This window comes from Camelus bactrianus, chromosome 25 (genome assembly GCF_048773025.1).
Source record: "Camelus bactrianus isolate YW-2024 breed Bactrian camel chromosome 25, ASM4877302v1, whole genome shotgun sequence".
In the NCBI taxonomy this organism is placed as follows: domain Eukaryota; kingdom Metazoa; phylum Chordata; class Mammalia; order Artiodactyla; family Camelidae; genus Camelus; species Camelus bactrianus.
In genome coordinates, this window is record NC_133563.1 from 36119271 (window position 1) to 36137091 (window position 17821).

A 17821-nucleotide genomic window follows, 5' to 3' on the forward strand; every position below is an offset into this window, starting at 1 on the left:
CGGCACGGCTGCTCACGGAAACGCAGTCAGCCACTTACTGGTTACCAAGACGCAAAAACACACAATTGGCTCACGCTTCTTACTGAAATTACTTATGAGGTGGGAAAAGAAATGACTGTCGGAAGCAGCACGTCTCTACTGTTCCTTCATTTCCAATATGGGACATGCACGTCATTTATGATCTACTGCAAATAATCCATCAAAGACAACCTAACTACCAACACTGAAGCCAAAATTTACCCATTTTATATACCATTTAACAACAACCAAAAAACCTAACATAGGGACTTGATTCCATGGAAATAAAATAATTTCTGTTCCTTCAAAACTCTTAAAGCAACTTCTACTGAAAGGAAAATAAAAGTCAATTCGTTTTTTTTCACATATTTTGGTTATAGTTCCATATTTTAAATATTAAAAGAGATTTAACTGCAATCATAAAAAATTATTCATATATTAGTAGAAAGATACCCACAATCAATGGGGACCAGGCAAAGAAGGGACATTCACTGGAACTTTACCTCGCACCCAGTCTTTTACAAGCACACCCCGGAACACAAGCTCTGGGACCCGGGGCCACAGCCACTCTCACTGCTCAGTCCCTGGCAATCAGCTGCCAAGGCCAGGACAGCAGCATAGAACCATGCAATCAGTATTTCAGGAATAAATGAGGAGATTATCTCATTCAATTCTAAAACAAAAACCCTAAAATAAATACTGAACTTATCTACAGATAAAGAAAATGAGCCCCAAAAAAGTAACGTTTCTTGCCCAACATACAAAGCTTCTAATTGGCGAAGGCAGGATTTTACCTCAGGTGTGTCTGACTCTGAAACTACAGTGGCAATGCCAGCAGCACAGACTATCACCCTGTCTTTGTTCAGATCTTGACTTGCACAGCCTTAGACAGCACCCCGTACATATGGGACTCGAGGGCAAACAGTAACAGTACGGATTTTACATCGAACAGTTTCTTCGGTCTCATTTACAAAGTGTCAGGAGGCCAGCAGAAAAGCTCTGGGGAACATGAGTGGCCCCAGAACTTTTTGCTGATTAGAAACTCAATCTACCAGGACAGAGTGACCTTCATGTAAGAGGCCACATGGACATAAACTAAAGGCAGGTGAGCAATGAAAACCCACAAGACCCTGGAACTCAAGCAAGAAGGGTGCCTGCCGTCCCCCACCCAGCTGCCTCTTCATCCGCGTGGACACGAAGACAGAAGACCCAGGTTCTAGTTCAAAATCTGCCACTATGGATTCTAACCCATAAAAAGTCATAAGACTCTGCTGTCTTAAGTTCCTTCCAACTCAAAGATGATGACACCAGTATGTCAGCAGAATGTCTACATCTCCACTTCATCTCTTCTAATAGGAGACTACTCCTTTGGCCACAAAGCAGAAATCCAGCAAAAAACCATTCAAGAAGCCAGGCAAAAGTCTGCTTAAAAGACTTCGCTCTCACTCTCAGCAAATGGAAACCAAAGGTGGTCCTTCTCCCTCAGCAAGTGGGAGGCAGACCGATACGTGTGTGCGTACAAATCATATACAATCAAATCTGGGACGCGTGCAGATATTTTTTATGTCACTGTCATTTCACAGTGATGAACCAACCTTAAAAGTAATTTTAATCTAGTGCTCCGGGTGCATGGGAAAGTCTCAGGCTCTTTTGGTGGAGGAGATGAAAGGAAAGAAAAGGAGGAAGGCGGTAAATGAAGCAAAGGACCAAGAATACAGCTAGAGAAATGCAAGACATTAGCTTTTCTACTTGCATCACACACAAAGTAGGAACTGGCCTTCCCCCGATGTCTTGTCGAGCACTGCCATGCAGAAGAAGAGACGATAACCTGGTTCTCGTTGAGCAGTACTAATGAGCCTGTCACTGTACGTGGCATTTTACAGACACAAATCATTTACCCTGATTAAAAACTCTAGCAGCAGGCTGTAATTCTCTTATTTTGAGAGACAAGAAAACAGGAGTTCAAAGAGGCCACATAATTGGCAAAAGTCCAAGGACCAGTGAACAGGAGAGGACGGATTCAAACTCAGCTCCGACAGCAGTGTCTGCTCTTCCCACTCCCAGGACTGGACAACTCTTAACACACAGGCTCCCCGGCTCCCCTGCTGCGCTCGTGGCATCAAGCATTTCCCAGGGCAATGAAGCCTCCAGTCCTCACCGACACGGTGCTCTGCGCAGCCAGTGACCTGGATCAGCCTGGGCCAGTGAAGGGGCACCTACCTGCCACGCCCACCGGGCTTCACCGTAAAGGCACGAGAGCTGGCTTTCAAGTGCATTCAAAGCCACCCCTGGTCTAACCTGGGCTCTTTCGGGGCTTCTCTGGTCCAAAGGCAGCCACAAAACTGCTCAGAGTACATATCTGCAGTCCCTTTCTCCATCTGTCTCTCCATCTATACAAATTAGCTATGATCATTTTGATAATCCTAGAAACAAATTTTTAAAAGTAGAAAAGAAAGGGCTCTGGAAAAAGTACTTCATACTTACAACTTTTAAATGACTAGTTACAAAATGAATATTTACAAAGCCAACAAAAGATCACAGGAACATACGTACAAGGATGTTCAAACCTCTTTTCTGACAGTGGAAACGGGAGAAAACCTAACTGCCCACCGACAAGGCAAAGACACAGTAAGTCACGGCGAGCTGCGGGCTCCGAGGGAGCCGGTGTTTCCACGTGGTCTAGGTCTTGTCCACGGCACTCTCCCACCAAAGGTGTCGGCGGACAAGCGACCACATCCTCACATCAGGAGACCCCTGCACTCTATCTGAAAGGGCCGGGTCTGCAGGGGAGGACACCCATGATGCACACTGAGTGAGCAAAGCGAGCTGCAGAAAAGCATGTAGTATGGTCTCGTTCTCTAAATAAAACACATACACACACACACATACATGTATTTCATAGGCATGAAGGTCACGAAACACATACACCACACTGTTAACAGCTTTCACTCTCAGGAAATAAGGCGAGAGGAGGTAGGGGCCTTTCATTTTTCACTTGATTCTACTCTTCTGTACAACCTCAGTTCTTGTTTTCAGTATTTAAGTTAAGTATATTTGGAATTAAAAAATGTTTAAGTCCAAAGTAAAAAGAACGATGCCTCCACAGGACAGAATGCTATACTGGGCATGAAAAGTCATGCGAGGGAAGATTTAATAACATAGAAAAACACGTAATACGCCAAATGAAAAATGGATTTCCCCACACAGTAAGTCCAGAACGCTCCCTGTTTTTTATGATATAGATAACACACGCTGACAAAAAAGAACAGAAAATAGTTATTAAAATGTTAATTATTATCTCTGAGTAGCAGGGCTCTGATAGCCTCTGTTGCAGCTTCTTTCAAACTTATTAAATACCCATTGTTTTCAATCAGAAAAAAAGCCATTTTTACGCATACAATATCACACACTGGAGAATAACACATGAATACTTACAGAAGCAGATAACTAGGAGACACCGCAGCACCGTCACATGATGTAAAACGGGCACTCCTGATTAAAACAACACAACTACATAAGGACCCACAGAGTAAAGTCACCTTGCTGTAATAGGAAATGGCCTCCTTATACTTGTCAATTATGTCTTCAGGGCTGAGGCAGTTCTTAGCACGTCCAATTTCAGTGCTGGTGTCTGGATTGATGCCATTGGTGGTGAGGGCACCTGCAAACCGAGAGGAAGAACAGAAATAATCTTTTGCCTTTTCTGTCTTGTTTCTTTGTTACTTTAAAAGAGGGGCACAAATGAGACAAAACGTGAATCTTCTCTACTGAAATTTCAATAATGAAGCCGTTTTTGAAGTCTTCACAGCTTATGGTCTCCCTATAATAGTCTTATCAACAAAGCATTGTATTAAAGGTTAATTAACTTAGAATACGTTTTTTCTCTGTTGAAACTTTTCATTAAAGAACACGAAATGCACTATATAAAAGCACCACGCCTGCAGTGACTGGCTCGGCTGTCTTGACGGCACTGCAGTCAGCAGTCAACCATCCCACAGCTCTAAGCTCTTAATGCTGGTAAGAGAGCACGCTGCCGCCTCAGACAGAGGGAAACTGTGCAAAAGGATTTTCTGAACCCTACAGCGCTAAAAAAAATATAACTGACAAACGTTAGTCTCCTTTGTGAGGTTGTCATTTTCTGTTTCTGGCCAACCCCGTCAATAAGCAGAACCACCTCATTCCCTAGCCATCCAACTCACGTGGGGAGGACTTTTGGAGAAATTTCCAGGCATAGAATGTGACCAACTACACGTAGAACTCTGACAAAAGTAAAGATGAAATACTTTTTGATTTCAGAAGACACTCACATATTACTCTCCTAAGCCTTAGTAGCTGGAAAGGCTGGGCTTCTCCTAAGCCACTTGTTTATTTCACGGACAGTGAGCATCTCCCACAAACCCTGTTTCCCTGTGTCTGCTGGGAGCCTCAGGCACACGTTTGCTGTTGATCCTATAACTCACAGGGCAGAGGTGTGTGTCTCACGCCTGCAACGCTCCTGCAAGCTCGCCTCCTAGCCTCGCTGTCTGAACTTGGCCCCACTTTCTCACCTGCTTATTTGGTATCTGTTATTCTGTAAGCTGCCACAAACACTTTTTGGAACAAGACAGAAGAATGAGTGGGTAGATAAATGGACAGACGGACAGGTGAAAGATGGGCAGACGGACAGAGAGACTCCAAGTAAAGGGGAACATAGAAAACTTCCTATGCAAAACCTTCTTCTAGTCAGGGAAGAAAACCACCGCAGAGAACTGTGAAGAGGCAGGTGGCTTAGGACTGTTTCCTAGATTCTGTGAAAAATCACAGCAAGAGACGGAGAGGGTAGAACTATAAATAATAAAAGAAAAGGCGATGCATGCTTGAAAGAAAGTATCTACGATATATCCTTTCTAAAGAATAGACTCAAATCAGCAAGGCCTAATGACAATCCTTGGGTCCTTACAGAACTGAGAACCCCATCTCCAAACCACAGGGCATCCCTTTGGAGCACTGAGAGTCCACACGGGTGGTCATAATGCCATCACAGCAAAAGCTGTGCTGCACTTACGAGGAATGAGAACCTGCGCTAGGGAGGTCCCCGCGCATCCTCATTTACACCCCACAGCAACTCTACACGCGAGGGACGCCTAGCGAGCCCCGTCTCTGCAGCAGAGAAAACAAGTCCGAGAGAGGCGAAGCAGACCTACCAGTTCTCCAGACCACAGAACAAGCTCCTCCAGAGCGGGACTCGAACTCGGACCTACGTTTTCAACACGAGGCTACTGTGCTTTTTTGTGTGTACAAGACATTCGTTTTCCGGCATGAAATAATATTTAAAACATGATAGGTCATCTTGACTTGTCTCATTATCTCTAACGATTAATCTTTACATTGTTGAATTTTACTCTTTCCCCTTGGAGAAAGGAAGGGAAAGAGCGGGGTGGGGGGCAGAATGAGGTGGGTCTTCACTCTTTATCTAGTGCCTCGTCTCATCCAAGACGTCCCCAACCAGAGAGAAGGAGCAAATGTCCCCCCACCCTTTAAAGAAAGGGCACCACTGCTGATGGTTTGCTCAACTCCAATACCGAGGCTGGGGGCGGGGGAGGCACACGCAGCAACCAGGGCAGTATCCTCGGCAGGAAGGTGAGAAGCGCTCACGGGAGAGCTCAGGGGGGCAGCCTGATTTAACTTCACTCAATAAAAGAATAACACACTCTAAAAATACTAGTATGCGATGGATTTGATCTTTCATGACATCTGTCAAGTTTCGACAGCCCACATGTTACATTATTGTGAACCAGTGAAACAAGGAGTCTACAGACAGGAAAAATCAATGCCACAAGCCGGCTGAAACCCAGGCTGAAGGAAAGGAAGAGAAAGGGCATAGTTAAGAAGAAGTGGGGAAAGGGTGGAAAAAAGGCAGCATCACAAGGGCTCTCAAGTTTCAATCCAACAATCGTTTAATCATTCATTCAAGAGAGTTACTGAGTTCCTATAAGGTGCAAGATTGTACAGAGGGCCCAGGATGGGAAGTCAACAAACAAAGAGTAAAACAAAGTAGAAACAAGAGGGAGTAAAGCAGAGACAAATGAAGCAGGCGAGAGAAAGGCAGAACCAACTGTAAAGAGAGAAGAACCACACACAACAAGGGCTTAGAACAGCAGTGCCAGGTGGCAAAGATCCCAGTAACAGCTGACAGGCTGGCGCTGCACGAGATCACGGACATCTGCCCTCTACCGAAGAGCAAAAGCCCTGCCATGTGGGTCCTACCAGCCCCCTCCGGCAGGGAACAGCAGGAAGACAGTGCCACCAGGAAGTCCGACGTTAAGCAAGAGTATGATAGACGGCTCCAGCACCAGAATTGCCTGGGGAAAAGGTGGGCTTCTTAGGAAACAGTACTGAGATGGCCTTTGGGAGAAAGATAAAACCGCATCCCTACCTCACAGCAAACCCAAGAACAAACTCCAGGTGATCTAGGATCTAAATGTAAAACAGAAAACCATAACAGAAGTTCAAAAAATATGGGTAAATTCTTCTAAAACCTGGTTACAGGTAAAGGCTCTCTAAATGTGATTCAAATCCAAAGGCAATTTTTAAAAATTGATCAATCCAATTACATAAAAATACAGGAAAACTACCATAAGCAAAGCCAAACATAAACAACAATCACAGGAAAATGTTTTCAACATGTATCACAAAGGGCTGATATCCCTGATATATAAAGAGATCATAAAAATTGAGAGAAAAAAATCCAACAGAACAAAATGAGCAAAAGATATGAGCAGATAATTCATAAAAGAGAAATATAAAAATGGTCCTCAAGCATTTAAAAAATGATTCAACTCCACTAATAGTAAGAGATGCCATTTCTCATGTATCTAGTTGGCAAAATGCAAAATCTTGAACAGGCTCTGTTGGTGAACCGCAGAGAGAAAGTGCTCCCGCGTACGGCCACTGCAAGTGCAAAATGGGGTGACCTTTACGCAGAGGAGCTTGGCAAGACCTAATAACAGTACATGTATGTTTACCTTTTGACCCAGTAATTCCACTTCTGGGAATTTATGCTAAAGACACAACTCCAACAACACAAAAACACACACGTACAAGGTTATTCACTGCAGCGTCATTTGTAATTACCGAGTATTGGAAACAACCAAATTGTCCAGGAAAGAAGACTGGTTAAGTAAGACATGTACACACAATGAAAATGAATGAGGATGATCTCTGATATGAACTGATTTCTGGGACATGTTGGTAAATACAAACATAATAAAGTAAAATAAAAAAACAAACAAAAAAAGCCAAGTACAAAAGATACATGTAATATGCTACCTTTTACACAAGAAATAGAAACAGGAACATCTGTTTAACAAAAAACACCAGAGAGAAAAACCAGGAGCAAATGAGATTCGCCACCTACAGGTAGGGGGGGAAGAGGGTGGGAGGGATAAAGGAGGAAGTGACACTTCTCAGGGGATAACTTTTTGTACAGTTTTGACTTGTGGAACCATGTTCATGATTAATAAGGATTGACTGATAATGGCAGACAAACAAAACAAATGAGCTTAAATAGATTTCAAATAAATAACATAATTACGCTGACAGGGAGGATTAAAGAACAACTACAAGTAACTCCTGATCGCAGTACCTTGTATGCTTGTCCTCAGTGTAAAGGCAAACAAACAAACAAAACAGTACTCTGAAAACTCAAAACATGGTTGAAAAAAATTAAAGACAACCTAAATAACTGGAAAGACATCCCATGTTCATGGATCAGAAGTCAATACTCTTGGAATGGCAATACTCCCCAAAGTGACCCATATGTTCAATGTAATCTCTATCAAATCCCAGCTGGATTCTTTGCAGAAACTGACTAGCTGATACAATTCATATGGAAATTCAAGGGTCTCAGAATAACCAAAACAATCTTGAAAAAGAAGAACAAAGTGAGAAGACTTATAGTTCTCAACTTCAAAACTTACTACACCTTTATCTCTAGGTGAAGAGTTACAGGTAATTTTTTAATTTATTTTTTGTGCTTATCTTTATTTTCTAAATTTTCTACAATGAATATAACTTTTACAATAAGGAAAATAAAAGTAAGGTATTTTTTAAAACATGCAAACCTATTCATTCACTGGAAAAAAATTTTTTAACTATAAAGAGGTAAATAAATACCCAGTGAAAAGGGACTTCTTAAAAACAAGAGTGCGTTTACGTTTTCCATAAATTGAAAACTTAAAAGCACAAACACATCAAGTTTCTAGGGAAATTTGTGCAACATATTAACACAGTCATTTTCAAAAATTCTAACTAAACAATGAAAACCCAAGAAAGACAGGGAAAATCATATTTGATAGCCAACTTCAAACACATGGAGAGCAAAGGCCTAGAAATCACAGTTCCTGTAACTCTCATACTAACTCAGTATGAGAGGAAATTCTTCACTGAGGAGACAGTGGAATTCCATGCATAAGACAGGATAAACAGTACAAACTGCACTAGACACAGAGATGATTTTTTTTAAAAGAATTCTAAAGTTAGAACACTGCTGGAAAACTACAAAAACTCTGAAAAACAGATCAAAATACACACACACATATATATAAATATAAGAAGTCTGCTCCCATGTTGCATATAAATACAAACATTTTTGTTCACTCCTGGACACTAATCACTTTATTCAAGGAAGAATATTTTAACAACAAATAATCAATGTTACACTCTGTCAAATCTAGTTAATAAATTTACTCTGCCATGTAACCATAACGTGTCTAAGTTAGATCTAAAATTAGTGAAAATACCTTTGTATGATATGGTTTGTGGAGCTCTTCTCAAAGTTCCAAGCTTAATTTTAAAATAGCAGGACTTCTATATTCTCTTTCTCCTTGTGAGATGAACACCACAGTCTGTTGCCAAAACTGTCATTACAATGATTCATGGGCACCATATTCTAACTAAACTGCTGGACAATAAGGCACTATCCAGACACTGTGACCAAACAAAATGAAACGTAAGACAATGACCCTATTCTGGAAGGCTTATAATCTATGTCAACTCTGGGGTTTTTATTTCATTGGTTAGCAAAATAAAATCAATTAAATACTTTCTTCTTTGAGCATTCTGTAAGTCATGACTCTACTTTAAGTGTCTTGACCAGGAAAAACTGAAGTATGACTTTATTAGGTCAATTAGCAACAATCATCACTGGGGGTGAGTAATAAAGAAATTAACTGACAGCAATGCTTCTGCCTACATTAGACCTAAAATCAACCTAAGCTGAGCTTTGCAAGGAGAATGAAGAGATGAAGTCCCCAGTGAGAAAAAAATTAATAAGAAACCAAAGAAGTAAAGACTTTTTCATTAACGATTCCTAGGAAGGGACAGAGATGCCGGAGACAAACATGCGGGCCTGAACTCCCACCACACCCCTAAGTAGCTGTGACCCTGATAAGTCAATGAACTTCTCTGCATCTCAGTTTCCTCATAAATAGACCAGGGACAACAGCACCTATCTCCTAGAACAGTCCTAAGAATTAAGTTATTTTATATATAAAGTTTATATACAATACCTCAGATCTTAGATATGACCTGAAAAGCACAGGCAACAAAGAAAACACAGATAAACTGGACGACTTCGTCAAAACCCAAAACTCCTGCACTTCAAAGAACGCCATCAAGAAAGTGAAAAGAACAACACACACGGGAAAATTTTTGCAAATCATGCATCTGATAAGGGATTTGTATCCTCAAGATAAAAAAGACTCTTACAACTCAATGATAGAAAGACAACTCAATTAAAAAATGAATAAAGGATCTGAAAAGATTATTTTTCAAGGAAAACATACAAATGGCCAATAAGCACAAGGAAAAGACGCTCAGTATCATTAGCTGTAAGGGAAATCAAATCAAAACCACGAGGAGAAACCACTTCACGCTCGCTAGAATAGCGACAATCAAAAAGACCGTGACAGGTACTGATGAGGATACAGAGAAAGTGGAGCCCTGAGACCTTGCTGGTGAGAATGTAAAACAGTGCAACCACTTTGGAAAACAACCTGGCAGGTCTTCAAAGAGTTAAACATTTAGTTTCTGTATAACCCAAAAATTCCGCTTCCTGGGCACATATGGAAGAGAACTGAGAACATATGTCCACGTAAAAACTTCTACAGGAATGTTCACAGCGCCATTACCCATCACAGCGAAGGAGAAGAAACAACCCAAATGTCCATCACCTGATGAATGGGTAAACAAAAGCGGCCCATCCCTACAGTGGAATATTATTCAGTAATAGCAAAACATGAAGTCCTGATCCAGGCTACAACAACGTGGACAAACCTTGAAAACCTTACGCAGTGTGAAAGAAGTCAGTCACAAAAGACGATTCCATTTAGATGAAATGACTCGATTTACACGAAATGTACAGAACAGGCAAAGCCCTAGAGAGAGAAAGTTGGTTGCCTGGGGCTGGGGGAGGAGGGGGGAGATGGGTAGTGACTGCTAATGGGTACAGGGCTTCCTGTTGGGGGATGAAGAAGGTCTCAGATCGACTGTGATGCACAGCTCTGGACACAGAGTACAAACCACTGCAGACTATAATGCATGAATTGTATTACAACTGTTAAGGGGGGAGAAAAGCACCTTGGACCAGTACCTTCCCACAGTAACTGCAAATTGCTAACTTATATTATAGGAAGAAGAAACTCCCCTCAACAAGAAAATAGGAAATCAGCAAATTTGAGTTAACTGACACTGGACAAAAGATCATTTCACTTGAAACAGTTACTGAACGTACATATTCAGAAATGATGAGGAAAACCAGTTTGACACCACGAAGAAGCATTCTGCTTCAACTGCAGATCAAGGCAGCTGCTAGAAATGACCGGAGAAGCCTGGTTCTTAAAACAAGAGGCAGAGACAACAACGAGACGGTGGTGAGGAAAGCACGCAGCAGAAAACCCAAAGCAGTTTGCTTCAAATAATCTCTCCACTGAAAATTCAAAAATAAAATGAAAGTGATGTGATGCTGTGCTGCCTCACGTGAACGGGCTTCCTCCGGAGCTGAACAGTTCTGCAACCCCGAACGTGAGCTGCTCAGATGCAGAGACTAAGGAGAATCGGCAAGGCTCCTGGGAGTCCCCAAGTGACTGCCCACCAGCACATTGACCACCGTCACATCTGCCAGGGCTGGAGCACAGAGAAGAAGAGACCGACGTCTGAAAGACACAGGAGATGTTGGCAAGGGAAGAAAAGGCTGCGGTTGGTCCTGGGACAAAGGCCTTATGAGCAGAGGCCAGAGGGCTGCAGGCGAACTGGAGTGGCCCTGGAGGGCAGCAGCGGACCACAGAGGGAGCAGAATCTCAATTCCCTCCTCGCTCTCCCTAGGGTAGGAGAGATCAAGCCCGCATCCTTCTCACCTGGAAGCATCACGGAAGATGCCTGGGATGCCGAGCCCTGGCTCTGTGTCCTTTCCTGCCAGCTTCAACCTCTCCAGTAGGGTCTTGACACATCCCTGAGTAACAACCCCACAAAACCACCCACACTCTTACTCCTGGCACTCGAAATTCAATTTCAGCTCTACACAACCTTACTTTGAAAAGTTTCAGAAATAAAAGATATTATATTCTTTTTATATCTCATCATATGACTGGTTTTTCTGATCGCTCTAAGCTACTTCCGCTTGGTAAAGCACCTAATTTTCCTGCAGGTGAATTCAGTACTTTCCATTGGGCATAACTAGCCAGTTTGGGCTCGCTAACTTCTATTGGTCAAATACCGATACATCTAAATTGATTTCATTGTTCATCAATTTCAGCCGGGAGGTGAGGGAGTGTCACTCTGTTCCTCACCCACCTCAACTGTTTTCTCATCAGCAACTCAAGTCTCCTGAAAACAAAACAAAGCATTTGTTTCCCTTCCGCTACAGATTCCACACACCCAACAGGAAACATCAGCCTAGAGGAAAAATTCAACACAAATGTTAAAGCAAAAATCTACAAACCTGAAGCAACTCCACTTCAGAATCATGATACACAATGACATGAGAGTAAGTGTGTTGGTCACAAAGCAAGTGCCCGTCTGATTTCTATTCTTCAAAGGAAGGAAGGTTTTCATATTTTTTATTATCACTCTTTGTCACTGTTTCCAATTAAGCCAAAAAAAAATCGAGCTCATTATGAAATAATTAAGCACTTCTATAAGAGATTTCTGCTATATTAATTACAGAAGGCATTCAGAGTGGAAAGGAAAACCCACCTCTGTAAAAAATGCAAAATTTCTTCCCCCATTAAGAGCACATATACGAAATGCAACAGAGAATTCAAATTCATGTGGAGAGAAGCATAAGCCACAGAATGGGAGCAAAGTCATTACTATGAGTCAGTTCACAATTCACTGGACAAGCATGCTCGATGCATTCAGAGAATTTTAAAGGCACACTGCAAACCATTCACTTAGCCATGCTGGAGGAAGAATTTTCTTCTCCGACAGACAACATAAATCAAAAGGGTGCCCCCGTCAAACAAGGACCAAACAACAATCAGGCTTTTAACGGTTCTGATTTAAAGTTACTTAAATCAGCATGTTCCAAAGATCATAATCCAGAAATTTTAAGCATTCATTCACACCACCATGAAACAAGCACTTAAAAATAAGCCAAAGAAACTAAGCACATAGATCATGTACCTGGATCAATGAGAACTTCTTGTGCCCCTGGAAGAAAGAACAGGTCACGGTCTTTTATTTGAAAAACAAAACTTCTTTTAAAGATAACTGCTAAAACACATTTCATCGTTCACATTGCCTTGAAAAATGAGACACTTGTATCTGATCAGAAAAGCAATGCCGAGTGACAGTATGCTATAATTCAGCGCCTTTTTGCTTTAGAAGGAGGAGAAAGAAAAGCTACTGTTTCTCACGGCCTCTCCCGCTTTCTAAGCTCGTTCTTCCCAGCCCTCGAACCTCTTACGCCCACCAATACGCCAACGACAAAAGAACACCAATCTATCTGGGTAAATACACGCCCACACCTTGGCCTGGAGGAGAAGAGTATCGGAAGGCTACACGGAGCCTACTCCTACCCTCCTGAAATCACACACACACACGCTGAGTTACTGAGCATGTCACAGTCTAAGGAGTTCCATCGTTTAGAAGGTCACTTTGTAGTTAGTTTAAAATGCGAAACGGTCAACTTCATTATTATCAGGAAGCTTTTGAAAGCCTTGATCATCTATCTGCTAAACCATCCAAGTATCAATGAGACCCAATTAGCCTTCTCTGTAGAATGTAATTTCCCATGACGGCAAAACACACCCCAAGTGGCACTGGATCCAAAACTCACAAATATCACTAGCTATGATCGTTTTTAAATGTGTTAACAAGATTCAAAAAGGTATGTCCCAACAACATTTAGTCTTACTAGCATATGTACTTAGCTGCCTACACAGAGGACAGGTCCCATGATGGTATCTAAGAGCTGCCTTGTGCGTTGCAATCTCTACTTTTAAATGCAGACACGGGGGAGGGTATCACTCAGCAGTAACACACGTGCTTAGCTCACAAGGCCCTGGCTTCAATCTCCAGCACCGCTATAAACATAAATAAATACAAGTAAAAACAAGTGCTTATAAAAAATAACAATAAAGTTATAAAAAACAAATGCAGCCTGAAACCCATCACAATCTATAAGCCACGGTTATAATAAAAAAACAGGTGTTTTCTACCGAATACTGACTGTATGTCAAACACAGTGCTTGACAACCACCACGTGTGGTTCTCGGCACTACAGAGCAGCCAGGGATGAGAAACCCTGCACTGCGGGCGAGGAGATGGAGCTTGCTGACCGTCCTGCTCCCCGGGACACCACGCCCAGGACAAGCGCTGACAGAGCTGCACTGAGGGGACATCCAGCTGCATGGAACCTCGGGGGACTGGGGATTCCCAGAAAACACTAAACACTGTCTGTTCAGTGAAAAAAACGGGCCAAATATATTACACTGTGCCATGTCCTTTAAATAGGGGATATGATTGAGACTTTTTTGATGTCTCCACGTCACTTTCACAATCATCAATTATTTGACCTCTCAGCACGTCCAGTGATGAACCGGACCCCATGTTAAGTGCACTCAGACAGCTGAGTTTTTAAAGCTGTTCTATAAAGTCTGTGAAAATCTGTCTATGCCTCATACAGGCGGTCAACCACCACTTCTCACCGATGTGGAGGCACCACCCAAAACAACCCCTCTGTGCCTTTCAACTCCCTTCATCCAATCCAGTCTTTCCAAAACAGCAAAGGACAAGCTCAACCACAGACAATGGACAGCTTGTTACCAAATGGACTTGAACATCTCATCGGACTCCCTGGAAGCCCTTTTCTTCTATTAAACCCACTTCCAGGTACTTCATAGCTTTCTGATTGGTAGACTTGGCACTGGCCTACTCAGAAAGCCTCATGTGCAGAGGGCTGGGGGGACAATAACCGGTGCTGTTGGAAGAAATCACTGTGAGAAAGAGGGGCACCCTCCAGCCAGGTCTCCACGGGTAGAAGTGCCTCGGTGTGCTCAGAAATTATACCGTTAGCATCACTGGGCTCCAATGGACTGATTTTGCATTAACCAAGCTCATAAGAGACTGATGCAAGAAAACCAGAGGTTTAACTTATTAATGTAACAGGAGACATGAAACTATGAACCAGACTAAAATATCGGAGTTCAACAGTCAGTACATTTTCTCCCCAACGGCACAATCATAGGCAGGAGGTCACATGGCAAGCATGGACAGAAGCAGAGCAAGAGGGGTTCCTAGATTAACTCGATGGACTAAATTTCTGTTATGAGAACAGACCTGCTGCCCAGAAAACAGTAACACTACTCACGGTGCGCTCTCCGTGGACAGTGGCTGAGCACCTGTTTAACTCTCCCTTCCCGTCTTCTCTGGGCTGACTGATGTACAGATGTACTGAGATCCACAGACACGCAGATACCTCTCAACAGCCAGAGTCTGTCCCTGGGAGCCTGGAAGCCGGACAGCCAGGGTTTAAGTCCCAGCTCTGCCACTTACGAGCTCTGGGACTTGGCCAACTGACTTACCCTCTTGTGCCTTAATTTCCACACCTGGAAAATTGGGGTAACAATCAACCTTCCTTCTCGGTTGTTGTGAAAATTTAAGGATTCGTTTCTGTAAAATGCTCAGAAAAGAATGTAGCACATTTTCAGTGCTCAACAAATGCCACCTATTAAAGTTATTCACAAATCTCCCTTCTAATCATCTTCTGTGTTTCCTGGCTAGTCTAAGTCCCAAAGGCTATCCTTATTTCCCCTTCTATAAACTCTTGGGAGCACCCTTCTGTCCCACCCCACCACCTGTTTAAACTGAGGGAGGGAGCACCTCCTCCCCACTCCTCCGGTCCTTGGGGGCGCTTCTGCCTCCACACCTCTGGCCCCTGGCCCACGGCCAGTCCTCCTCACACTAATGGAGGGAGTGTGAGTCCAGGGGGTTTGGGAGACAAACCCTTCTTTTCCCTTGGGTGCTGGCCACCCCAGGAAGCACCCAGGATGCTCAGCTCAATGACAAGACAGCCCTGTGCATGATGGGGCAGATCCTCTCAAGGGAAGGCCTGCTGTGGCCCAGAGCTGCCAGGACTGGGTGAGTCTCTAGTTCTGGGACACAGTATCAGGACACCCATTTTTCCGAAGCCCTGAAGTTCATGGAGAATGTGGCTTCCTCAGAAACAAAGGAGACATTTATCGCCCGCCTGCTCTTTTGCGTCATCTCTCAGTTGGCTGGCGGAGCAAACAAGTGTGTAATTATTGGGTCCCCTTAAGCCCCAACATACACAAATTCTGTGGCTTATGGTTGGCTCAGGGTGACTGTGTAATGGTTCTAACTCAGCTGAGGCTAAATAACAAGTATAGGAACTACTGACCTTCCTCGAATACTATCTTTCGTCATAAAACCAGCTTTTCCTATTTTAATTTCTCAGTAATTGCCAAAGACTGTAAAATGATGGCTTCATACAAAACAGTAGCTAAAGTTTATGAGACCTTTTGAGATACCCACTGTGCTAAACACTTCACATAATTTCTAATTCTCACAATTCTACAAAGCAGATATGAGGGTCCCCATCTCACAGACGAGGGGAAAACTCAGAACGAACTGACTCAGGTTCACGTGGCTCAGTGGCAGTGCGTGCACGCAAACCCAAGTCAAAAAGCTACACCCCTTCCTCCACATACCAAATCACCTGCAGCTAATTAATACACAGCAGCGGGTTCAGTACTCAGGGAGCTCAATGCATTTTTCAGCTTGAAGGTGCTCCAGAGACTGCTTCTATCTGCTTTATAAAATCATGGCTCACTGGTTTCTAATACTGGAAGAAAAGTCCAATTTTGCCATTGTTTGCACAGCAAGTCTGAAATTTTCACAGTGAGATGACAGAATAAAAATAAGATATAACTAGAATAAATTTTCCAGGTAGCCAGACTTAATGGACATTGTGCTATCCTGAAGCATTAAACAAAGAAATCAAATTAAAGGAACGTTGTTTAAGCCTTCTTTTACAAACAGGAAAATTGACCATAAAAAGGTGCAACAGCGCCACCTATGGCCAGAAAGGCCTTCCACGTTGCTTGGAAACATGCAACACAAAAATTGCCTGTATGTAAGGTTTTTAAAAACAGGATGCTCAGAGTCTGTAACTAAAAGCTTATCTAGCACATACTGAATTCTGCTTCAGGGAAGGGAGTGGTATTCAGTATTTAATCTGAAATTGTTAATACTCCTGAATATAAACAAAAGAAAGGGTCATGGAAAGTCATCTAAGAGTAAGGAATCCAGGCCAGCCTCTTCCTTTTACAGAAAAGGGAGACTGAGACCCGGGATCTGTCCTGGCAGTCAGCAGCAAAGCTCTCCTAGTCCTCGTGTCTTGCACTGTATCAAAAACTAACAGATCGGTATTAGCCCTATATTCATAAAAGTCACGTCTGTATTCTTCCAACGGTAGGTAATCTTAAGTGTCTTGCAAAATAGTTCCCCAAGAGACAGGACATCACACAATTTTGTTGAAATACAAAAGCATTTATTTACATATTAAAACAACATGAACTCTCCTTTTACTCCCTCTATTAAGAAAAGTGACAGATGTCAAATAAATGTTTTGATTGTTTAAAACCTATTCAGGGGTACAGAAAAAAAATCAAAATTTTCTTCAATCATGAAAATAATCATTGTTGACTTTTCTAAACTTAATAGTTGTGGTCAGATTCCTACGAATTTAAAGGTTCTAGCGGATGGTTACATGGCAATACGAATCCTGACTTGTAAGAATACATTCTGTATAAATAATCTTCAAGGTCGTCTGTTTAAGGCAATTTAACTAGTCCTACTTACTAGAATGGCACTGATTTCATCAAAACATACTGCACTAAAAAAAGTCACTGAATCCTTGTTACTTGAAGTCATATTCATATATATCACACATACATAATGAATATGCACCAGAAATAAGCCGCCCTCGTCAGTATTCAGAGCCGATCCTTCTAAACTGTCACTGTGACAGCGGACTTTTATTGAGCACCTCTGGGTGCTTTGTGTACAAGTCATCTAACTCTCACAGTCAGACGAGGTAAATAACATTAATCAAATTTCACAAGTGAGGAAATGTACTTAAGCCATGAAAAACAACTTACATATTTATCATCAGGAAAGAAAAGAGTAAAGATTTTACTTTCTCTCAATATTTGCTGACAATCTTTTCTTCCGTACTAAAGATGACATAAAACCAATTTAGTCTTTATAACTTTTTCTCTCAGCAAGCATCCCTGGAGAAAAA

General features: G+C 42.3%; 1 protein-coding gene across 3 annotated transcripts in view; it reads right to left on the bottom strand.

Annotated features, from left to right (window-relative positions):
• Positions 1 to 17821, bottom strand: part of TRAPPC9 (trafficking protein particle complex subunit 9) — a 404238-nt gene that overhangs the window by 365716 nt on the left and 20701 nt on the right. For 2 of the 3 annotated variants that reach the window (XM_074353142.1, XM_074353144.1), the window contains 2 exons: positions 12679 to 12705; positions 3558 to 3679 (listed from right to left, as the gene is read on the bottom strand). In XM_074353142.1, the coding sequence (XP_074209243.1) occupies positions 3558 to 3679; positions 12679 to 12705 (149 nt within the window). The remainder of the gene's footprint in view (positions 1 to 3557; positions 3680 to 12678; positions 12706 to 17821) is intronic. The other variant, XM_074353143.1, reaches the window with a different exon arrangement.